This window comes from Carettochelys insculpta, chromosome 11, assembly GCF_033958435.1.
Source record: "Carettochelys insculpta isolate YL-2023 chromosome 11, ASM3395843v1, whole genome shotgun sequence".
NCBI classification, from domain to species: Eukaryota; Metazoa; Chordata; order Testudines; family Carettochelyidae; genus Carettochelys; species Carettochelys insculpta.
In genome coordinates this window covers 1404043-1427809 of record NC_134147.1, presented here as the reverse complement: position 1 = coordinate 1427809, position 23767 = coordinate 1404043, and the positions used below count along the sequence as shown (strand labels likewise).

The window sequence follows — 23767 nt, the reverse complement described above, 5'->3', positions numbered from 1 at the left end:
CGGCTGACAGGCGCAGCCAAGGCGGGAGGCCCCGGCTGTTTAATCCCTGCCTGGCTCAGCCCAGGGCTCCCAGCTGCCAAGCCCACGCCTGCACCCCGCCAAGCCTGGGAAAGGGCTGGAGCGAGGGGGCGAGCGGCTGCCTGGGGGCCAGGGCCCAACGGGCTGATGCCCCCAGCAGGCGCATGCAGGGCTGCGTGGGAGTCGGGGCTCATTCCCACTCTCTCCTCAGCCTGGGGGCGACCGCTGCTGGAGCCTGGCCCAGAGACACCGGCACACAGGCCAAGGGCCAGCAGACCTGCCTGCGGGACAGAGGCGGCAGGCATAGGGGGCTGTAGCTCTGTGGAGGAGCCGGGGGGCTTGGGCACAGTGCAGCAGAGCCTGCCGGGGAACAAGCAGGGCCTGGAGCAGAGGAAGGCCGAGCAGGCCCCGTGCCACCGGGAAGGGAGGCTGGTCCAGGAAGGGAGGCTGGTCTCAGGCTGAGCCGGGCCAGGAAGGGAGGCTGGTCCCGGGCTGAGCCGGGCCGGGAAGGGAGGCTGGTCCCGGGCTGAGCCGGGCCGGGAAGGGAGGCTGGTCCAGGGCTGGTCCAGGAAGGGAGGCTGGCTGTGGGCCAAGCTTGGCCGGGCCGGGAAGGGAGGCTGGTTCCGGGCTGGGAAGGGAGGCTGGTCCAGGAAGGGAGGCTGGTCTCAGGCTGAGCTGGGCCAGGAAGGGAGGCTGGTCCCGGGCTGAGCCGGGCCGGGAAGGGAGGCTGGTCCCGGGCTGAGCCGGGCCGGGAAGGGAGGCTGGTCCAGGGAGGGAGGCTGGTCCCGGGCTGAGCCGGGCCGGGAAGGGAGGCTGGTCCCGGGCTGAGCTGGGCCGGGAAGGGAGGCTGGTTCCGGGCTGGGAAGGGAGGCTGGTCCCGGGCTGAGCCGGGCCGGGAAGGGAGGCTGGTCCCAGGCTGGGCTGGTCCAGGAAGGGAGGCTGGTCTCAGGCTGAGCTGGGCCAGGAAGGGAGGCTGGTCCCGGGCTGAGCCGGGCCGGGAAGGGAGGCTGGTCCAGGGCTGAGCTGGGCCGGGAAGGGAGGTGTCTGTAGCAGGCCGGGTCCTTGGGGTATTCGCCAGCACTGGCCACGTTCAGCACAAGGCCGGCGGAGCAGAGGGCTTGGCCCTGGGAACGCTGGTAGAGGTGCTGTCAGGCCCTCCCCTGTGGCTCACCCCCTACATCAGGCAGCCTGGGCCCTCGCTGGGGGGCCGGTCCGTGGGGAGCGGTACAGCGACACCAGTGGGGAAAAACCCAGTGGCCAGAAACCTGCGGAAATCAGCAACCTGGGGCATCAGCCAGGGCAAGCAAAGGTCTCCTGGCCTCAGCCAGAACCTGCCACCCACGGCTGCTCTAGGGCACGTGGGGGCTGGGCTCGGGGGGCAGGCAGGTCTGCGCAAGGGGGGGGGCTTCTGTGGGGAGATGCACACGGGGGGGGTCACAGTGCACACCAGAGGAGGTGCTGCAGGGAGACGTGGCTGGAGGGGTGTCCGTGGGGAGATGCACACGGGGGGGGGGTCACAGTGCACACCGGAGGAGGTGCTGCAGGGAGACGTGGCTGGGGGGGTGTCCGTGGGGAGATACACACCTGGAGGGGGGTCTGCAAGGAGATGCACACCGGGGGGGGGCCCCGCGGGGAGACGCACACCCGGAGGGGGGGTCCCGGGGGGATGGATGCCCTGGCACAGGAGGCCTCTCTTGCCCGGCTGCTTGTTTCCCACGCAGGCCGATTGCCAGGCGCTCCGTGGCCAGGACCAGCCCCAGCCCCAGCGCTGAGCGCGGCTGCATGCGGTGTGACCCCCACAGCCCTTCCCCGGTCACACACCCAGCTCCCACGGCCCAGCTCAGTCCTGCTCCGCACCCGGCTCCCCCAGCGCCAGTACCGGTGGCATCGGGGGCCACGGACTGCAGCTGTGCCAGGGGCTGAGGGTCTGGAGCCGGGCGCCAAGCTCCCCCAGCGTGAAGGGACGGGGCGTGCAGCCCAGCCGGACCTGCCCCACCACTCTCCCAGCCGCCACGCTCGGCCGCCCGGGGCGATTCCGCTGCGGTGCCTGGGAAAGGCCGGAGGCACCAGCACCGGGCTCTCCCGCACCCATGCGGCCCCACGAGACGCGGGCGTGCCAGCGACCCGGCTCATTAGCGGAGTGGCGTTCCGGGCGCCTGAGCCCGGCCTTGCACCAGGGAGACCAGCACAGCAGCTGGCCAGCAGCCTAATCCCCTTTTAATTGGCTCCGCCGGAGGAACCTCCCGGAACTGCCTCGGGTTCCTGCCCCGCTCGAGCGTTAGCCAGCGGCACAGTCTGGAGCCCCGGGCCAAGCAGCAGGGAGCCACCCCACCTGAGTGGCCCCTGCCCCACGGCAAGAGCAGGACACCCCTGCTCAGCCAGCGTGGGGCCTGGCGCCTGCCGGCGGGGGGAACCGGCACCTTCCAGCTGGTGTCTGGCCCTGGCGAGGGCGGCAGGAACACGGGAGCAGCACAGGCTCAGAAACGAGCCACCTCCGATTTTTTAAACCCTCTGATTGACAGGTGGCTCTCAGGCTGGGGCCAGGAGCTGCACTTGCCGGGGGGGGGGGGCGGGGCGGGGGGGGCTGCACGGCTCCGGGCCGGGGGCTGCACGGCTCCGGGATGGGAGCTGCACGGCTCCGGGCCGGGGGCTCCCACTGGCTTTGCTGCAGCCACAGATCCCAGCTTAGCTACTCCATCCAGCCTCTCCCCTCTCGCCCCCGGCCACAGGCCTCCCCTGACCGGCCCTGGCCACAGCCACGGCTCACCTACCCCCTGCACTGCCCCCAGCTCCCTCCGAAAGTGCCATGAGCCCGCCCGAGCCTGCCTGTGCTGACCACGCTCCCTCCTGCCCAACGCCCCGGCCTGGCTCCGCATCGCCAGCAGGGCCCCCACCCACGGGCACGGGCACGGGCTGGCGGCTGCGCCCCTGTAGCACCCCCTGGGCACTGCGGCCGCCCTCGCCCGGTTACAGGTCCAGCCCCCCTCCGCTGGGCACAGCAAGGCGGCTCTCGCCAGCTCCTGGCACAGGGCAGCACCCCAGTGAGGGGCAGCTTCCCCAGCTGAACCCCCTCCCGCCGTGTTCGAGAGGGGCTGTGTGTGAGCGCAGCGGGGGGGCGCGCGAGGGTGTGAGCGACAGGCCGAGCTGCTCCCACCGGCTGGTGTGCCCCGTGGGGCTGTAAGCTCAGCTGGCGGGAACACCTCTGGCCCCAGCGCAGAGCAGGCAGGAGCCCGGCTGGGCTCGAATCAGAGGTGGCAGTTAGCGTGGGGGAGGCTGGAGAGGAAGAAAGGCCGGGCCCAGCCAGGGGCTCCAGGCCTGGGGTTCCCTCGGGGCATCTCCTCCCCAAGCGTGGACGAGGCTGTACCACGCTGTGCCCCTGTCGCCTAACAAACCTCCTCCACCTGCCGCGTGGGAGTCACTTCCAGCTGCAGACGGGGTGCAGAGCCTGGGGACCCCGAACCCCATCACAGAGTCACTCCTGGGGCGGACGGGGTGCAGGGACTGGGGACCCCAAACCCCATCACAGAGTCACTCCTGGGGCGGACGGGGTGCAGGGCCTGGGGACCCCGAACCCCATCACAGAGTCACTCCTGGGGCGGATGGGGTGAAAGACCTGGGGACCCCAAACCCCATCACAGAGTCACTCCTGGGGCGGACAGGGTGCAAGGCCTGGGGACCCCGAACCCCATCACAGAGTCACTCCTGGGGCGGATGGGGTGCAGGGCCTGGGGACCCCGAACCCCATCACAGAGTCACTCCTGGGGCAGACGGGGTGCAGGGCCTGGGGACCCCTGAGCCCCTCACACCACAGTGGGCAGGACTCTCGGAGACTGGAGACCAGGGATACATGTGGGTCTTTTACCCCCCATTGCCAGGCACTTCCCAGAGAGCCATTTGCACCATCCACTCCCAGCTGCTCTGAGCCCTGGAGCATCACTGGCCGACCGCTCTCCTGTCTTCCAACCTCCAGCCCTCCAGCCGGGGCCAGGCCAACACCTGGTGCCAGTCCCCATGGTGGAAGGGAGCAGCCCCCCCCAGCTGTCCCAGTCCCCACGGCAGAAGGGAGCAGCCCCCCCAGCTGTCCCAGTCCCCGCGGCAGAAGGGAGCAGCTCCCCCCCCCAGCTGTCCCAGTCCCCATGGCAGAAGGGAGCAGCTCCCCCCCCAGCTGTCCCAGTCCCCATGGCAGAAGGCAGCAGCCCCCCCAGCTGTCCCAGTCCCCGCGGCAGAGGGAGCAGCTCCCCCCCCAGCTATCCCAGTCCGTGCGGCGGAAGGGAGCAGCCCCCCCCAGCTATCCCAGTCCGTGCGGCGGAAGGGAGCAGCCCCCCCCAGCTGTCCCAGTCCCCGCGGCGGAAGGGAGCAGCCCCCCCCCAGCTGTCCCAGTCCGTGCGGCAGAAGGGAGCAGCCCCCCCCAGCTGTCCCAGTCCCCATGGCAGAAGGGAGCAGCCCCCCCAGCTGTCCCAGTCCCCGCGGCAGAGGAAGCAGCTCCCCCCCCAGCTATCCCAGTCCGTGCGGCGGAAGGGAGCAGGCCCCCCAGCTATCCCAGTCCCCGTGGCGGAAGGGAGCAGCCCCCCCCAGCTATCCCAGTCCCCGTGGCGGAAGGGAGCAGCCCCCCCCCCAGCCGTCCCAGTCCCCGCGGCAGAAGGGAGCAGCCCCCCCCCCAGCCGTCCCAGTCCCCGCGGCAGAAGGGAGCAGCCCCCCCCCAGCCGTCCCAGTCCCCGCGGCAGAAGGGAGCAGCCCCCCCCAGCCGTCCCAGTCCCCGCGGCAGAAGGGAGCAGCCCCCCCCCAGCTGTCCCAGTCCCCGCGGCAGAAGGGAGCAGCCCCCCCCAGCTGTCCCAGTCCCCACGGCAGAAGGGGTTTGCAGAGATGAGGGCAGAGCCCAGGAGCTATTTGGGGATAAAATCCCAGCCTGCTCCTGCTCCACCAGGAGGCTGTACCCCCCGGCTTTCTGCCTCCCAGGGCTGGGCGTGGGCACCCCGGGTTCAATCAAACCCGTGTGGGTCGGGAGGCGTCGCTTTCCCCAGGTGCACCATTAACCCATCCGCTGCGCCAGCAAAACCAATTACATACGCTCTCACCCAATTAGTTTCTAATTACAGCCTTGTAGTGCATGCGACGTAATTAGCATGGAAATTACCCGGCGTGTTTATATTCAATAACCGCTTCCCAGTGTTCCCGGCGGCGCCTGGCGGGGGGGGCTCGGCTTTATTCTCTTCTGGGGGAGTGACTTTCATTGAAATGCCAGCAGAGTGGCCCGCACCGTATTTCACCAGCAAGACGGCGCTTTGCTTCGGGGCTCACCCACGCCCTGCTCGCACGCCTGTCCCAGCAGCACCATCACAGGCACGGCACACGTGAGCACACCTCCCTTGCACACCCACGTGCCCCGGGAGCGCACACGGACACACGCACATGCCCGCAGGCCACCAGGCCCAAGAGGCACAGAGCAGCCAGCTGGGGTGGGAGCGGAGCTGGGGGCCGGGGACACAAAGGAAGGAGGAAAGGCCCTAGCCGGAGGGCCAGGCCAGGGATGGGACAGGAGCCAGGCAGAGGAGGGGACGGGGAAGCAGGAAGTGGCAGAGCTCTGGGAAAGAGCTCAGAGAAAGGGCTGATCCTGCCTCTGCACAGGCCAAAGTGTCCTGAGCCAGGCAGGACAGGGTCTGTGCTGGGGGCAGCGTCACCTCCACCTGGCGCAGTGTAAAGGGGCCGGGGGGCTCCCCCAGGGGCTGGATTCTTGGGGCGCAGGCAGCAGCCTGGGAGGCTGAGGCTCAGCGTTAGCGTGAACCCCAGGCTCTGGTTCCTGGCGCAGGTCCGAAAAGGAGGCACCGTCCTGTCTGAGCTGCTCTCCAAGGGGTCACGCTGCTGAGCGACCGGGCTCGGGCAGCCGCCGGCACAGCCAATAACAACTTCATCCCCTGGGGAGTTAGGAACTACACGTATGGTGGATTTGGGCCTTGGACGAAGCTTTCCACCCCGCGGGCACATAGAACGTCACAAGAGTTTCCGTGTCTGTCCCGCTGGGGAAACTGAGGCACAAAACGGCACCCAGCCTCCCACCTAGGCCAAGGGCCAGGTTGGCAAACGTGTTTAGGGGCCTAAAGTCCCAGGTACCAGCCCCAGGATTCCCAGAAGCACCTAAGACTCATTGACACCAATCGCAGTGAGGCGCCTCCCCATTCAGGTGCTTCTGAAACGTGTCAGCCCTTCACCGGCGCTGCGTGGTGGATTCAGGTGCCTAAACCCCTTCGGAGCACCCGACCCGTTCACCTTGACACCAGAGCTCCCCGAGGGCTGGCGGGCCACTGCCAGGGGTTGCCCCTCTCATGCTGCCATGGGCTGTTGTCATGGGGCCGAGTGCCCAGCTGCCCCAGCCCTGCTGATTTGTGCACGCGGCTTTCCTCATGAGGGGCGATTTACGATGTAATTGAGCTAATTACACGGAAGGCGGGCGGCACCGTGGCCCTGCGCCAAGTGCTTTTCCTACCGAAGCCACTCACAGGCGGGAGGGGACTCAGGCGGCCTGGCTCGGGGCCCGGGCGCTCGTTTGGGGGCGGCTCTGCCCTGCGCGATCCCTGGCACCTGCCCCTGCCCCGCCCGGGGTTGGGGCCAGGCGGGAGGGGAGCCAATGGGGTGCCGGGAAGGGGGGACTCTCGCCTGCCTCGGCTTCCCAGGACCGAATGCAGGGCCCCCAAAGTAGGTCCCACAGGCTCCCCTCCCTCAGCTGCAAGGCCCTTTGGGGGACTGGCTTGTAGCACCTGAACGCTGCGTGACGGGGACATCCCAGACCAGCCAGGCTGGGGCCAGGAGACAGAGGCCATGGGCACGGCCCCCGGAGGAAGGGGAAGGGCTGGCGGGGGCGCTGCAAGGCAAAGGAAAGCAGGACGAGGGGCACGGACAGCTAGAGAAAGGGAGAGATGAGCCCAACCGACCGGGCGCTGCCCGGGGCACACAGGGTGGGGGCTGCCCCCTGCCAGGGCGGAGCACACGCTCCCTTGCTGGTTCAGCGCCAGGCAGACCTGCCAGGCAGGAGCCAGCCCCAGACGCCAGAGCAGCCAGGCACAGCTGTGTGCATAGGGCCCTGGGCAGCCCCCCTCCTATGGCACCCAGGGCGCAGGCTGGGACCTCCTCACCAGTGCGGCCGAGCTGGCCCCAGGGAGCGCAGCTGGGGCCTGGGTGGGGCTCCCAGCTTACAGCCAGGCGGGCAGGAAGGAAAATGCCGAGTTGTGCAGCCCAGCGCCCACGTCCCAACAGCCCCGCTGGACGTGTCTGCAGCCGCCCTGTCCTTTCCTGTCTCAGGGTGAACCTAACAACCGTGCCGGGACGCCTCGGCGAGTCCCTCCCCCGGTGTAGCGTGGCACGGCGTGCTCGGGGGTCCGCGCCCTCCAGGGGCCGAGAACTTCTCATCAGAAACTGGACTTAAATGTACACCACAAAAATGCCATGTTCAAACCCCAGCGTTTCCGGCCCGGCGCCCCCCACAGCGGGAACCCTTGCCGGCTCCGTGGGTTCACGTCCCCAAGGGGCACACGGCCCTGCGGAACCGGCCAGGAGTCAGCACCCTGGACCCTGGGAACACACCCCACCATGGCCCAGCCAGGAGTCAGCACCCCAGACCCCGGGCACACGCCCCCCACGACCCGGCCAGGAGTCAGCACCCCGGACCCTGGGAACACACCCCACCATGGCCCAGCCAGGAGTCAGCACCCCAGACCCCGGGCACACGCCCTCCATGACCCGGCCAGGAGTCAGCACCCCGGACACACACCCTCCATGACCCGGCCAGGAGTCAGCACCCCGGACACACGCCCCCCACGACCCGGCCAGGAGTCAGCACCCCGGACCCTGGGAACACACCCCACCATGACCCAGCCAGGAGTCAGCACCCCAGACCCCAGGCACACGCCCTCCATGACCCGGCCAGGAGTCAGCACCCCGGACCTCGGGCACACGCCCCCCACGGCCCGGCCAGGAGTCAGCACCCCGGACCTCGGGCACACGCCCCCCACAGCCCGGCCAGGAGTCAGCACCCCGGACCTCGGGCACACGCCCCCCACGGCCCGGCCAGGAGTCAGCACCCCGGACCCCGGGCACATGCTCCCCACAGCCCCGCGGAACCGGCCAGGAGTCAGCACCCCAGACCCTGGGCACACGCCCCCCCACAACCCCGCCGAACCAGCCAGGAGTCAGCACCCTGGACACACACCCGCCATGGCCCGGACAGGAGTCAGCACCCCAGACACCAGGCACACACCCCCCACGACCCAGCCAGGAGTCAGAACCCCGGACACACGCCCCTCACGACCCGGCCAGGAGTCAGCACCCCAGACCCCAGGCACACGCCCCCCACGGCCCAGCCAGGAGTCAGCACCCTGGACCCCCGGCACATGCCCCCCACAGCCCGGCCAGGAGTCAGCACCCCGGACCGCAGGCACAAGCCCCCCACAGCCCGGCCAGGAGTCAGCACCCCGGACCCCAGGCACAAGCCCCCCACAGCCCAGCCAGGAGTCAGCACCCTGGACCCCCGGCACAAGCCCCCCACAGCCCGGCCAGGAGTCAGCACCCCGGACCCCCGGCACACACCCCCCACAGCCCGGCCAGGAGTCAGCACCCCGGACCCCGGGCACACGCCCCCCACAGCCTGGCCAGAAGTCAGCACCCCAGACCCTGCCGCCATGTGCGGCCACGTTCCAGCCACAGGGTCCCCAGTCCCCCTGGGATCGGTGTCAGAGCCGGGACATAACACAGGCTGCCAGGGATTCCCCGGCTGGCCCCGGAGTGGGAGGCCGAACTGGCACAGGTTCTCTGCAAGACGCCTACGCTTGGTTTAAAGCCTGCAAAAGAGAGAGAAACGCGCTGCCAGAAAAGCCACGGCTCAAGCCTAGCGGCAAACCAGTCCCACCGGCCGGCTGGGAAGGAACCGCTGCTCAAACCACCCGGCCAATTCCCACCCTTGTCCCCTCGGGCGGGAGCAGCACAGGCGTGTGATCCACCTGGCCAGCCGGCGACCTGCCCCAGAGGCAGCGTCCAGAGAAACATCACCCGGTTAAGGCAGGCTCGGCCCGAGAGACACCGCGCACAACAGTTCCACCCTTCCAGTGGTGCCTCCACCCGGGCCCAGCCTCACCGAGCGGCAGGTTCCCTGGCGAGCGCGTCAGGGTCAGGCCCTGGTGAACAGCTACACGCCAGCCTGTCTGGGCAAGGAACGGTCTGGGGGTAAAACCCGCTCAGAGAGAACCCCGGTCCCAGCCCCCGTGCGACGCTGCAGGCCGGCCGCACATCTGGCCCTGCGCGCGCCCGACCGTGTGGGGTTTGGAAGAGCAGCTCTGGCTTTCAAAGCCTGTCATCTCCGCGCGGCGAACAAGCCTTATCCAAACACAGCGCGGCAGCGAGAGCCTGGGGAGGCTTGTGGTGGGGCTCGCCGGGAGTGACAGCCAGTTCCTGTGGAAAACAAACTTCATCGCCGCAGATGGCGCCTGCCAGAGCTTCGCTTGGAGGCTGCAGCTCGGAGCCGAGCCAAGCCGAGCCGAGCCGTGCCGAGCCGTACTGTGCCGTAGCCCCTCGGAAGGGACGGCCGACAGACCGCCCAGCTGTTTACAACGGCCATCCTGGCAGCACAGTTCCAATGGCCCCGCTGCCTCGGTCACTTAGCTGTCCCCTGCACGCAGCGCCAACGTCGGCCTCCCCACCCTCCCACCGTCCCCAACCGCCCAGCTGTTTACAACGGCCATCCTGGCAGCACAGTTCCAATGGCCCCGCTGCCTCGGTCACTTAGCTGTCCCCTGCACGCAGCCCCAACGTCGGCCTCCCACCATGAATGGTGTGGAGAAAGTGAATATAGAAAAATTATTTACCTTTTCCCATAATACAAGAACTAGGGGACACCAAATGAAATTGATGGGTAGTAGGTTCAAAACTAATAAAAGGAAATTTTTCTTCACACAGCGCACAGTCAGCCTGTGGAACTCCTTGCCCGAGGAGGCTGTGAAGGCCAGGACTCTATTAGGGTTTAAAAAAGAGCTTGATAAATTTTTGCAGGTTAGGTCCATAAATGGCTATTAGCCAGGGATAAAGTACGGTGCCCCTAGCCTTCAGAACAAGGGCAGGAGATGGATGGCAGGAGATAAATCACTTGATCATTGTCTTCTGTTCTCCTTCTCTGGGGCACCTGGCATTGGCCACCGTCGGCAGATGGGATGCTGGGCTCGATGGACCTTTGGTCTGACCCAGTATGGCCATTCTTATGTACTTATGTTCACCCTCGCACGCCGGGGGTTCGCGGAAGGCCTGGGCACGGCCGACCCGAAGGCACGGAGGAGTTGAAAAGCAGCGAGGGGCAGGCCGGGGGAGCCCCCAAAGGGCAGCAGCAAAGCGCAGCCGGGCCATGAGCGGTGAGGGCAGGAGCTCCAGGGAGCCGGCGTGGTTTGTTTCGGTGCCAGGGCACCAGGCTCGGCAGGTAAAGGGCAGAGGGGAGAGGTGCCTGGACTCTGACCGGGCAATGAGCAGACTGGTAACAAGGTTCCAGCCTCGGCAGTGGCGAGCGGCTGGGTGGCTCGGAGAGAGCGGGGGGCTGCGTCGCCTGGTGTGGGGAGGAAAGCGGAGGCTTGAGCCTGTTGGTCGGGGTCTACCCGGGGGCCAGCGAAGGGCTCCTGGGGCAGCAGAGGAAGGCCAGCAGGCCCATGTCACCACGCTGAGCCAGACAGGTCCAGACTGGGATGGAGAACTGGCTCGCCGGGGCCGTTTCCTGGGGTGTGGCGGGGTCACCCCCGGCCACGCTCACATCTAGAGGGGACGGCCAGGGCAGGCAGGAGGGGAGAGCCCTGGGGCTCTGCCAGGCCTGGAATCAGGAGCCAGCTGCTGCCCAGGGCCGCCCAGTCTGCCCCAGCAAAGCCCAGACGGGAAGCACTGGACACCCCCGTGCCGGGAGCCCCCCACGGCGACCTCCCTGCCTCGAGTGCAGGCCCCAGGCGCAGGTCTTGCTCCTGCTCCACCCTGCCTGCCCCCACAATCACAGCCGGGCTCCAGCCCACCCTCCAGCGCCCTCCCCACTGGCCGGCCGCTGGCGCTGGAGACGGCTGCTCTCCTGCCCAACCTGACCAAACGCCTCTGGCACCCCTTTGACCTGAGCCTTCAGTCCCCACCTGCAGCTCCCCCCAGCCAGCCCTGGTCATCTTCCTAAACCTGAGATCCCCCCACCCTCCGCAAACACCCCACTAGCCCAGCCCTGCGCTCCCCCAGCTCTACTGGTGCCCCTCACTCTGGACTGCAGCCCCAGCCCTGCCGGTGCCCCCTGCTCCCAGCCCCCAGGGCGGCCCCACTTCCGATAACCTTCTCTTGAACTGAACCCAGCCAGCAGCGCCATGCGGGCCGGCAGCTTTCAGGGCACGCCCCAGCACTTGCTAATGGGCCCAGGGCTGAGACCGCCAAACTCATTGCACAGGTGACAAAGCAGGCCTCCCTCCCTGCAGCCCCTGCCCGAAGCCGGCCTGCCGTCGGCCCTGACAGCTCGGCAGAGGCGCGGCCCTGGCGCCCATTTCAGCGCCTGCTGGGCCTGCGCCATCTGCACGGCCGGCCCAGCCAGGGCTTATCTCGGCTCACTGGCTCTCGTTCCCTGCCTGCCTGCGGCGGGGCCTGTTCCTGCCGGTTAATCCACCAGTGGGACCGGGCCAAGGGGGAGGGGAGAACCAGCCAGCAAATCCCTCGCCGAGCCGGGGCGAGCTCAGCTCCCCCTCTCCGCAGGTCTCCTGGCCGAGTGGGAGACAGAGAAACTATCGACTCGGAAAAGCCGATTAAAGAGAGCTCAGTTTACAGCCCAGCCTCCCAGCTGGCTCCCAAGGCCGGCCAGAGGTTCCTTCTCTGACAGAGCCAGCACGCAGCAGCAGGGCAGAGACGCCCGATGGAGGAGAACCTGCTCCTTCGGGGTACGGGGAAGGACCCTGCGCTAAGAGCACCACCAGCGGCCGCACAAACTGAGCCGAGGGAGGGCTGCAATGCCCCTCGTTAATGGCTCTCCCCCAACAGCAGGGGCAGGCGTGCAGCTGGCCAGCCAGCGGCTCGTTCAGGGCCCGATAGTGGCCACCCTCGCTGGCCTCTGGACAGCATGGCCATGACTAAGGGGCTGAGCCATGGGGCCCAGGGCGGCCTGGGGAGTTTTCTGGGCTCCCTAGTGCCGGCAGCAGGGGTCACAACTTACCCCTCTCTGCAGCAGCAGGGACCCAGCTCCAGCCTGCTCTCCTGGGCTGTGCATTGCTTGGGGCGCAGAGCAGGCTGGGGCTCCGCTTCAGGACACCCGGCCCCTGCTACTGCCTCCCAGCAAGCCCTGTCAACGAGCAAAGCCAGGCGAGACCCGGGGGCGCTGCCCAGAGGCTACAGAAAGGTGCTAGAGGCAGGCGAGAGCGGGGCTGTTTCTGTCTGGTTTCATACCGAGGACCTTGGGCGTGAGGCAAACGTGATAGAGCCACAAGGGCTGGGCTCCACAAGGCCTCGAGCAAGAGGGGTCGGGCCCCAAGTCCCAGCACTCTGGGACCCGCCTGCCAAATGCCCATTGCAGCCAGCCAAGCTTCCCCGGGGCCAGGGACGCAGCGGTACAGCGAGACCCACGTGCCAGGCCCGGCTCCTGGGGGCAGACGGCTGGCCCTGCTGCTCACTGCGCCGGGTGAGAGCTGCCATGCCAGGGCACACCTAGCCCTGGCATGGGCGCTGCGCTGCTGCCCACGCTGCAGGAAACAGGGGGCGCCAGGCAGCCCCATGCAGCGACCGTACGATCTAGACTCCCAACGGGTCAGGTGCCTGTCCCACCCCCAGGCACTCCCACTCGGCTCAGTGCAGACCCCAGCTCCCTGCAGGGGGGCAGCCGGTGACCATGGGGCGGGGGCAGGGCGAGAGCTCTCCGGCAGACCGGAGCCCAGAACCGCTGGCAACACGATATCACGATGCAGCACGTCACAGAGCCACAGGCCGGAAAAACCTTAGCAGCCGAGTCCCCCTCCCTGGCAGCACACCCACAACGCAGAGGTCCAAAGCCCAAGAGCAGGAACACCCCCAATAACCCCTAAGCACCATCCTCGTGTTCCCACAACCATCCGGGTGAAAGAATTCCTGCCCTCAGCTCACGCCCTGCCGAGAGCCAGGGCTGCTGAGTTTGCATGGGGCACTCTCCCAGCCTCGCACCCTATTACCTGCGGCAGCACCTCCCCAGGTGAGGGGCCCAGAGTGCCAGGCACTGTCCAAACACAGCACGAGCAGCTCTGCCTTGAAGAGCTCATGAGCTAACCAAAGGCAAGATGGGAACCTGAGGCATGGAGCAGGCAGCAACTCAGCAAAGGATCCAGAGTTTGGAAGAGTCACTGGGTGTCACCACTAGGCCACACTGCCACCAGTGGATTCTCCGCAGCTGGCACCCAGGACACAGGCACACACGCAGCGCTCCCCAGCAATGGGCCACAGCCCCCCACGATGGCCACAGCTCGCTTCTGCAAACCCTGGCCCGGCCAGACTCACTGCCCACTCTCACACCCTCCTCTCCCCCCAGCTCCACCCCCGGCCGGGCAGCACTCTGGGCACCCCGGAGAGTGCAAAAGGCCAGCACATCTCGGCAGGGCAGGGGATGTGGCAGCCCACAACGGTGCCACCCTCAGCCAGCAGCTTCGTTTGCAACGGAGCCCTGCCCTGGCCTCGGCGCCTGCCCACTCCTCGGCTGGCTCTGCTCCTGTCCTGGGCCGGGGCTTGCTGATAAAGCCGCCTGCCTGCTCCCCAAGCGCTGCGTGGATGGGCAGACAGGCAGGGCAGCAAAGACACTCGCCCCCACCCTGCGGTGCAATAGCAGCGCCACTGTCCTGCCAGCTCACCCTTCAGCCACATCACCTGTAAGCGAGTCCATGTCCCCTTCCCCAGGGCACCCGGGGGCCAGGCAGTGGGATCCCCTCTAGCGCCACATCCGACCCCACCCCTAGAGATGCCACGTGGCACCAGCCATAATGCCTGGACAAACTCGGTGGTACCAGAGGCCAGAATCCATTCCAGTGAGGTGCCAGGATCCTGGCCAGGACTTCCCTGCGCCCCAGGGCAGTGTGGGCTGCCAAAGGGAGGGGCACACAGAGGGGTGGATCTTCTCATGCTCCTGAGGTTAAGGACCGGACCTGGACTCAGGAGCCCCTGGAATGGACTCAGGTGCAGCCCCTGGGCCGGGAGGAACCGGACCTGGATTCAGGTGCCCCTGGAATGGACTCAGGTGCAGCCCCTGGGCCGGGAGGAACCGGACCTGGATTCAGGTGCCCCTGGAATGGACTCAGGTGCAGCCCCTGGGCCGGGAGGAACCGGACCTGGATTCAGGAGCCCCTGGCATGGACTCAGGTGCAGCCCCTGGGCCGGGAGGAACCGGACCTGGATTCAGGAGCCCCTGGCATGGACTCAGGTGCAGCCCCTGGGCCGGGAGGAACCGGACCTGGATTCAGGAGCCCCTGGCATGGACTCAGGTGCAGCCCCTGGGCCGGGAGGAACCGGACCTGGATTCAGGAGCCCCTGGCATGGACTCAGGTGCAGCCCCTGGGCCGGGAGGAACCGGATCTGGATTCAGGAGCCCCTGGAACGGACTCTGGCCAGAGCTGCTGCAGACCCCTTTCACCAGGAAGCACAAGACAGGAGACACACACCTCACCCCGCCCGGCTTCACCTGGAAACAGGAGACCTGTCCTACCTTTGAAGGAGAGCTGCACCCTCGGCGTGGCAAAGACGTAGTCCTTGGTGTGCGCCGCCCGCCAGCCCAGCGTCAGCAGGGTGACCCAGAGCACCACGCCAAGCAGGGGCATGGTGGGGGGGTCAAAGCGCAGGCAGGGTCTTGGGAAGCCTAGCGGGCAGGAGAGCATGGCGTTACTTGGGGGGCTGAGACCGGAGCCGCCTGCTCACACCCCATCCACCCCCTGCCCCCCGGCACCGCCCCGCCTGCGGCCAGCCCAGCTCCCACGCGCTCTGAAGACGGACAAGGGCTGGGCAGACAGCTGGGCTACGGGGGCCCATACACCCAAGGGCCTGACAGTCAGCACAGCCCCCCACTGGCTGCTCCCCAGACCCACAGTGTGAAGATGAGCCCCAGGTCCTGAGGCCAGGATCCATAGCCCCCCCGGCGGAGCCTGTCACCAGCACGGTGCCCATCACAGCCAAGGGAATGGGGTACTACGTGGTGAAGGAGGGGTGAGCGCAGCCAGCTTCCTGCCCCGAGGGGAAGGGCTGGGAGTGGCGCAGGCTGGTTTTGGGGGCTCTGGCCAGCCTGCCTCACCCCGTCAGTTTGCAAACTCCCCAGGGTCCCCGGGGCTGGGCGGTGGACCAGGAGGAGGGAGGCGACGGGGCAGCCCCAGCAGGTGCTGCTTTTCAGGCCAGGGGTGCCAGTCCCATAGAGCACCAGCCTCCTCCAAGCCAGCCAGCAGCCCCATGCACCGCACAGCTGGAGCTGGCCTGCTGGGGCAAAGCTGGCTCAGGACCGAACTGTCGCCCAGGCCCGATCCTGGGGCGCATGCGGAGGGATTGGCTAGCCCCCGGCGGGCGGCTGCTCGCCCAGCCCGCGACCGCTGCCTCCCCTGCATGTCCCCCGCCAAGGAGCAAGCAGAGCCATGCGGGAACCAGAGGGGAAATCTGGACTTGATTATTTACAGAACAAAAAGAGACAAAAGGGGGAAAAGGTTGCGTGTGCCAGATTGGCCGGGAGCCAGGGGGGGAATCCAGCAACGCCAAGAGGGGGAGCCAGGGCCACACGTGAGCCATAGACACCCACGGGACACGGCTGAGCCAGCCCGACGCAGCAGTGATAGGACTAGAGAGCAATCTGGCCGGACCCCTGGGCCAGGACTCTCCCCCATCAGCCCTGCGCTGAGCAGGCCCATCTGCAGACCAGGAGACAGACACTTTGCTCTGTCCCTGCTCAGGCCAACCCCACCGCTGTCAGCAAAGCCCATCTCACGGCATTGGGAACAGGCCAGTGCTGGGCCCTGAGACCTTTGCCCATGGAGAGACGCTGCCCGCTGCCCCCAGAGACCCACCGGCTCCCAGCCCAAGCTCCAGCTGGCCCTTCCAGCCTGACCTGCCCCAGGCTGCCCATGGACATGGGGTGTGAGCCGCCCTACGCGTGGCCTCGGCCCGCACCCGGCCTGCTAGACCCTGGGCAGCGTGCTCCGGCCAACAGCTGGAAGGCTGGGCCTTGCCTCGGTTTTCCCTTCTGCGCAGTGGGGATATAGGCCTGGAGCTCCCTTTGCACAGCACTCTGTGCTCTCTGGAGGACAGGGCTGGGTGCCGGCTGAGCAGCCAGGGAGGCAGCGGCGGGGCAGGGGCTGATCCGACTGGAGGCTGCACATCACCAGTAAGCCAGGCCCCTCCCAGTCTGCAGTGTGTCTCCCGCCCCACGGGGAAGGGCTCTCCTCCCCATTGGCCAAGGGGACTGAGGCGCAGACGAGCCACGATCACCGCTTGGCTCCCAGGTCCTAGCCTAGCGCACTGCCCACTAGGACACTCAGCCTCGGATAACAACCGGAAGGAGGCTGCTGCCCCTGACACCCCTTTGGGGCGCACTCATGGGCCCTGGGGCGACCCTGCCTCAGTTTCCCCTCAGCGATTCGACCCTTCAGCTAAACCCACCTCTGCCAGGGGGTGAGTCCAAAACCACACGCACACCAGCCGAGTCTGCCCAGGCTGCCCCCATCTCTCTGCTCAGCCCCCTTGGGGCTGCCCCGCCTCACCCTCCTCCTCCCATTCGCCCCACTTCCACCCTCCCCACGCACACAGGAGCTCTCGGGACCCCAAAGACCGGGCAGTCGCTGGAAAGCCTGGGGCGGGCAGGCGGGCGGCAGCGCTGCTGATGGCCGGGGATGTTTGCTTTGCCAAGGGGCAGGGAAGAGGGTTGGTTTCACCCCCCGTCGCCTGCAGGCACCGGGTTTTGAATTCTTCCAGGCTCGGGGCGCAGCCAGCTCACGGGGGTCTCCGCCACCGCTCGGCGCGCCAGGGCACCCAAGGCCGGGGGCGGACGCTTGCCCACGGGCCCATAACAGGGTCCCCACGTTTTTGTCCCAGGTGAGAGACGGGCAGCACCAAACCCTCCCCGGCTTGTAGCCACCGGGCGGCCATGGGCCCCTCTGGCAGCGCCCTGGCCAGGGAGCGCTGGCTCTGCTGCCGGCCCCGCTTCACGGGCCGGGCCGGGCCGGGCCGGGCGCTGCGCGACGCGCCGGAGGGAGCCAGGCGGCAGACAAAGGAAGGGGAGGAGAAAGGCGGCGGGCGGACGGGGGGGCTGCGGAAGGGGCCCGCTCGGAGCCGGGCGGGGACAGACCCGTGGCCCAGCGCCCCCGGCCGCCTCGCTCGCCCCCCGCCCCCGCCCCGGCTCGGGAACTCGCTGGCCTTTTGCACCGGGCAGCTCTGCCCGCCCCCGGAGCAGGATCTCCGGCCCGGCCCTCGGCGCGCCGCGTCCCAGGGAGGGCGGCTCGGGGACTGGGCACCCCCGGACGGGCACCGTGCGCCTGGCCCCGGGGTCTCTGGGGCTCGGAGCCTGGGGGAACCGGCCCCGGCACGGCGCGCAGCCAGCCCGGTGCCACAGGGCCCCCGCGAGCGCCGGCGGAGCGCAGGAGGCGGCTGGGTCCGCGGGCACCGGGGTCCCCGCCACGGCACGTCCCCTGGCTGCGCTGTGCGCCCCGAGCCCAGCCCTCTACTGGCGCAGCCGCTCGCCCTGGGCGCACGGCCCGGCCCGGCCCTGCCCTGCCCTGCGGGTGGCGCTGCCATGCGACCCCGACTCTGCCCCAGGGGGCGGCGCCTGAGCCTGTGGGCCTGGGGCGGCAGGGCTGGTGTCGGAAACCTGCCAGGGCCCTGGAGCCCCTGCCCCAACACCTGCCCTCTGCAGGGTCACCCCGCCACGTCCCCTGGAACCCCCCCAACACCTGCCCTCTGCAGTGTGACCCCACCACGTCCCCTGGAACCCCCCCAACACCCTGATCTCTGCAGCGTCACCCCGCCACGTCCCCTGGAACCCCCCCAACACCCTGATCTCTGCAGCGTCACCCCACCACGTCCCCTGGAACCCCCCCAACACCTGCCCTCTGCAGGGTCACCCCACCACGTCCCCTGGAACCCCCCCAACACCTGCCCTCTGCAGGGTCACCCCGCCACGTCCCCTGGAACCCCCCCAACACCTGCCCTCTGCAGCGTGACCCCACCACGTCCCCTGGAACCCCCCCAACACCCTGATCTCTGCAGCGTCACCCCGCCACGTCCCCTGGAACCCCCCCAACACCCTGATCTCTGCAGCGTCACCCCACCACGTCCCCTGGAACCCCCCCAACACCTGCCCTCTGCAGGGTCACCCCACCACGTCCCCTGGAACCCCCCCAACACCTGCCCTCTGCAGCGTCACCCCGCCACGTCCCCTGGAACCCCCCCAACACCTGCCCTCTGCAGGGTCACCCCACCACGTCCCCTGGAACCCCGCCAACACCCTGATCTCTGCAGCGTCACCCCACCATGTCCCCTGGAACCCCCCCCAACACCTGCCCTCTGCAGTATGACCCCACCACATCCACTAAAACACCCCAAAACCCTGATCTCTGCAGTGTCACCCCCACCATGCCCCCTGGAACCTCCCCAAAACCTGCCCTCTGCAGCGTCACCCCCACCACATCCCCTGGAACGCCCCCAAAACCTGTCTTCTGCAGTGTCACCCCAGCGTGTCCACTGGAACCCCCCCAACATCATGATCTCTGCAGTGTCACCCCCGCCATGTCCCCTGGAACACCCCAACACCCTGATCTCTGCAGCATCACCCCCGCCACTTCCCCTCAAACCCCCCCATACCCTGATCTCTGCAGTGTCACCACCGGCACATCCCCTAGAACCCCCCCAACACCCTGATCTCTGCAGCATCACCTCGCCACGTCCCCTGGAACCCCCCAACACCCTGATCTCTGCAGCGTCACCCCCGCCACTTCCCCTTGAACCCCCCCCCATACCCTGATCTCTGCAGCGTCACCCCCGGCACATCCCCTGGAACACTCCCAACACCCTGATCTCTGCAGCGTCACCCCGCCACGTCCCCTGGAACCCCCCCAACACCCTGATCTCTGCAGTGTCACCCCGCCACGTCCCCTGGAACCCCCCAACACACTGATCTCTGCAGCGTCACCCCCGCCACTTCCCCTTGAACCCCCCCCATACCCTGATCTCTGCAGCGTCACCCCCGGCACATCCCCTGGAACACTCCCAACACCCTGATCTCTGCAGCGTCACCCCGCCACGTCCCCTGGAACCCCCCCAACACCCTGATCTCTGCAGTGTCACCCCGCCACGTCCCCTGGAACCCCCCAACACACTGATCTCTGCAGCGTCACCCCCGCCACTTCCCCTTGAACCCCCCCCATACCCTGATCTCTGCAGCGTCACCCCCGGCACATCCCCTGGAACACTCCCAACACCCTGATCTCTGCAGCGTCACCCCGCCACGTCCCCTGGAACCCCCCCAACACCCTGATCTCTGCAGCGTCACCCCGCCACGTCCCCTGGAACCCCCCCAACACCCTGATCTCTGCAGCGTCACCCTGCCACGACCCCTGGAACCCCCAACCCCCTGATCTCTGCAGTGTCACCCCCGCCACTTCCCCTTGAACCCCCCCCATACCCTGATCTCTGCAGCGTCACCCCCGGCACATTCCCTGGAACCCCCCCCAACACCCTGATCTCTGCAGCGTCACCCCGCCACATCCCCTGGAACCCCCCCAACACCCTGATCTCTGCAGGGTCACCCCACCACGTCCCCTGGAACCCCCCCAACACCCTGATCTCTGCAGCGTCACCCCGCCACATCCCCTGGAACCCCCAACACCCTGATCTCTGCAGTGTCACCCCCACCAGGTCCCCTGGAACCCCCCAACACCCTGATCTCTGCAGTGTCACCCCTGGCACATCCCCTGGAACCCCCCCAACACCCTGATCTCTGCAGCGTCACCCCGCCACGTCCCCTGGAGCCCCCCGCCAGCCGTTCCCTGCCCCACCGCTCTCCCAGCCGGTCGCAGCCCCACTGCGCGCCGAGCCGTCCCTGCAGCTCGTTTCCTGTCCCCGGCGCTCTGGGCTGGCTGTGGACTCAGGCGGCCACGGGTCTGGTGCGCCTGTGCCCCGCGGGCAGGTCCTCCCTCCCCAGGCCCAGAGAGGGGCCGGGGCCGGCACAAGGCGAAGAGCGTTCCCGAGGGGCAGCGGTGAATTGGGGCCGGGGGCCGTTACTGACCCAGTGGAGAGGGGCGCCCGCCAGGGGCCGGCTCCGCCCTGTCCGTCCAGCCCCCCTGCGGCCCCAGCCCGGCCGGCCCCGGCAGGAAGCGCGCAGCGCTGCGGGGGATGGGGGGCGCCCTCTAAGAAAGCCGCCCCGGGAGCGGGGCGCCCGGCTCCCCGCTGCACACCCCGCGGCCGTCCCTCCGCCTCCGGGGAAGCGCGCAGGCCGGCGGCAGAGCCCGGACGCGGCTCCGCGGGGGGCTTGCTGCCCCTCCGCACCCCCAGGGCCGGCAGAGCAGGGGGACGGCCCCGGCCCAGAAGAGGGGAGCCGGGCTGGCAGGGGCTGGACGGCAGCCGCCGGGCACTCAGCGGAGCACGCCCAGAGCCAGGGCTGTGCCCACCCTGCGGGTCCGGACCTCGCACAGCCGCGCCGACTTCCCCGAGCCCGGCCCCGAGGGCTGCGGGGAGCCGGAGTCGCTGAGCTACCCTGTGCGCCCGGCCCGGCCCGCCCGCTGCCCGGTGAGTTCGGAGCCGCCCGAAGTTTTCTGGGCGCCGCGCTGCCCGGAGCGCCGCCCGGCCGCACACCTACCTCTCCGGGGCCGAGCCCCGCTCCCGGGCCGCTCCCAGCCGCGGCGAGCTGCAGGCGCCCGGCCGGCCGGCAGGGTCCGGGGCAGCCCAGCCCAGCCCGCGGGGAGCGGGACGGAGTCTAGCGCCAGCCCGGGCGCATGTCAGCAGGGCACCCGGAGAGCCCCGCTGCGCGCAGCCGGCGGTCAGGGGCGAGCCGGCTCTGGGCCGCGGGCCATAGGCTCCCCGGGCTGCGCTGCGCTGCGCTGCGCTCAGATGCCTTCCCCGGCGGCGCGGCGCGGCGCGGCTCGGCTCCGTGCGCACAGCGCTGGCTGCTGGCGCGGCTCTGGCAGACGCCGGCCCCCTGTGCGCCCCGGCCCGCCCGTCTCCACAACTCGCTCTGAGCCCGGGCCGCGCCGCAGCCCATTGGCTTCTGCTGCCTGCGATTTGCATAGCCCCGCCCTCCCCCGCCCAGGGGGGCGCTGAATTGATTGGCTCCCCCCCCCCGACACACACCCCTTTCCACCTGTACCGCCCCGCCCCGCTGGAGCCCGAGCTCGGGAGGCATCGGCAGGGGCCTGGCTTGGGCCCCCATCAGTTTGCATGTTCCCCAGCCCTGCCCCCCAAGCCTCACCCCTCAATTTCCCAGCTCTGGCCCCCCTCAACCGCTGCCCTGCCCCCTCCTCCTCCCCTTCCAGCCCCAACCCCCGCCCTGCCTTCCTTCCCTATCCCCCCTTCCCTCCTCTCCCCCCCAGCCCCCACCCTGTCCCCTCCCTCCTGCTTCACCCCTCAATTCTCCAGCCCTGCACCCCCCCCTCCCTCCCCAGCCCTGTCCCCTGCCCTGCCCCTCTTCCCTCCCCCCCAGCTCCCACCCTGCCCCCTTCCCCTCTCCCTCCCCCTCCAGCCCCAACCCCTGCCCTGCCCCCTTCCCTCCCCTCCAGCTTCACCCCTCAGCTCCCCAGCCCTACCCCCACCCTCCAGCCCCAACTCCTGCCCTGCCCCCTTCCCTCCCCTCCCCCAGAGCCCTCATCCTGCCCCCTTCCCTCCAGCCTCACCCCTCAATTCTCCAGCCCTGCACCTTCCCCAGCTCCCCAGCCCTGGCCCCTGCCCCTCTTCCCTCCCCTCCAGCCCCAGCCCTGCCCTGTCCCCTTCCCTCCAGCCTCACCTCCCTATCGCCACCCTGCCCTGCCCTGCCCCTTCCCCTTCAGTCTCAGGGCCTGGCCTGGCCTGGCTGGTGCAGAGCCCTTTTCTTAGGTGCCTGTTTTCGGGGGTGGGGGCCATGCCACCCAGCAAATCTGAATGGCAGGAGGGAGCCCTTTGTCTAGCTGGCCTGCGTGCGGAGAGCAGGGCCTGGAGCCCCGGGGCTCCGTGGGGTGTGCAGAGGAGGAAGAGGAGTGGGAGTGACAGAGGAAGGGCCTTTGTGATACTGCAGAATCCAGCCCAGCCCAAGATCCGACAACAAAGAGGAACTCAGGCCTGACTGACAGCCGCGCCGAGCCCGTTCCATCATTATCTCAGCCCCCGCGGCGCGCTTTGCACCAGCCCCCCAGCACACGCCGGGCCTCACCCGCCCCAGCAGGAGGGCGAGCTGCCCCACGGGGGCTGGGGAGTTGTCTGGAGTTCCAGGTTTCCAGGCCTGGGTGGAACGGTGTCGGCATCTCCAGCGCATTTCCAGGGCCCTGCCTGGAAATCAGCAGGTGGTGCTCTTTCCTCCCAGCCAGCCGAGGCCGGGCCTTGTTTCTTGGCAGGCTCTGCGCTCAGGGAAGCCATCGCTTTCCGACGAGGTGTCACGCTGCGGCTGCCGATCGCTTCCTCCCCAGAGGCAGCTGCATGTCAGTGGGGGGTGGGATGATGCACGTGGCCACCAGAGCCTCTGGAGATCGCTGGGCTCCATCCTGCAAATGCCCAGGCCTGTTTTCTGTGCAGCTGGGGAGAGGCAGGAGAGTCCTGTGCCGAATGCAGACAGCTGGGCCTGGGGTGTCACAGGCCTTCCTCTTGGAGCTATCCCCACAGCCATGCCTGGTCTGGGGCTACACAAGCTGATGCATCTTGGCCTGCTCCCTGCTGGCCAGGCTTTCCCTGGATTTGTCTGTGGAATTCCCTGGCCTGTGTCCTGCAGGAGGTCAGGCCAACAGCTGAGCCCAGTCTGGCTCTGGGCATCTACAAAACAGGAAGACAAATGGGTGTGTGACCAAGCAGTAGGCACCCTGTTCTCTGTCCTGGAGCACGTGAGTGCATGCAGCCCTGGCCCGGGTTTCCTTGCTGTGGTCGGAGTTTGGTGCAATCGGTTATGCTCACAGGCTGCACCATCATCAACTACCCTGGGCTCAGCACCCGTTGGTGTCTGATGTCTCCCTCACTATTTCCTTCCAGCTTTCTCTGGCCAGTGCGGCGCGGCTTTGTTTCTGTAGACTAGCTCCGCGCCAGTCTGCTACATCAGCTCCCCATTCTCTGCGGGGTCTGCCTCTCCTCGTCGAACTGCCTGTTACGCCAAATACCAGGCTCTCAGTTTTCCACTCGTCATTCATTCTGCAGATACGCCGACCGGCCGTAACTTCCAGCCCAGAACCTGCCGCAGGAGGCTCCCTTTCGGCTGTAGCTGCCTGGAGCCATCCTGTTCTCAGGATCTTTCTCTAACAGGCCCTCTCGAATGCCAGTATCCTTCTCTTTGAATCTTCCATTGTCACCCAGGTCTCACATCCATACAACATGCTGCTGAATATGCCCGGTTTCAAGCTGCTCAGGTTCCTTCCTAAGCTAATCGCTTGGCTTTTCCAGCTCTTATCCACCACCTTCGAACTCGCTCTCGCTTTCGCTATTCTAGTCAGTTTCCTTCTTACAGTCCAGCTTGTAGGTTATGCTGCTCCCCAGATCCATGAACTTCTCTACTCCAAACCCGAATCTCCTTCCTATTTCCTTACCCAAATGCCATTGGTTTTGTTTCGTCGATGCTCATAATCAACCCATA

General features: G+C 68.1%; 1 protein-coding gene across 2 annotated transcripts in view; it reads right to left on the bottom strand.

Moving 5' to 3' along the window:
- The window catches only part of SEMA3F (semaphorin 3F), a 74233-nt gene extending 53057 nt beyond the window's left edge, over positions 1-21176 (bottom strand). For both annotated transcript variants that reach the window (XM_075005039.1, XM_075005040.1), the window contains exons 1-2: positions 20825-21176; positions 14708-14857 (exon numbers count right to left, since the gene is read on the bottom strand). In XM_075005039.1, the coding sequence (XP_074861140.1) occupies positions 14708-14819 (112 nt within the window). In that variant the 5' untranslated portion in view covers positions 14820-14857; positions 20825-21176. The remainder of the gene's footprint in view (positions 1-14707; positions 14858-20824) is intronic.
- Between the last annotated feature and the right edge of the window lie 2591 nt (positions 21177-23767).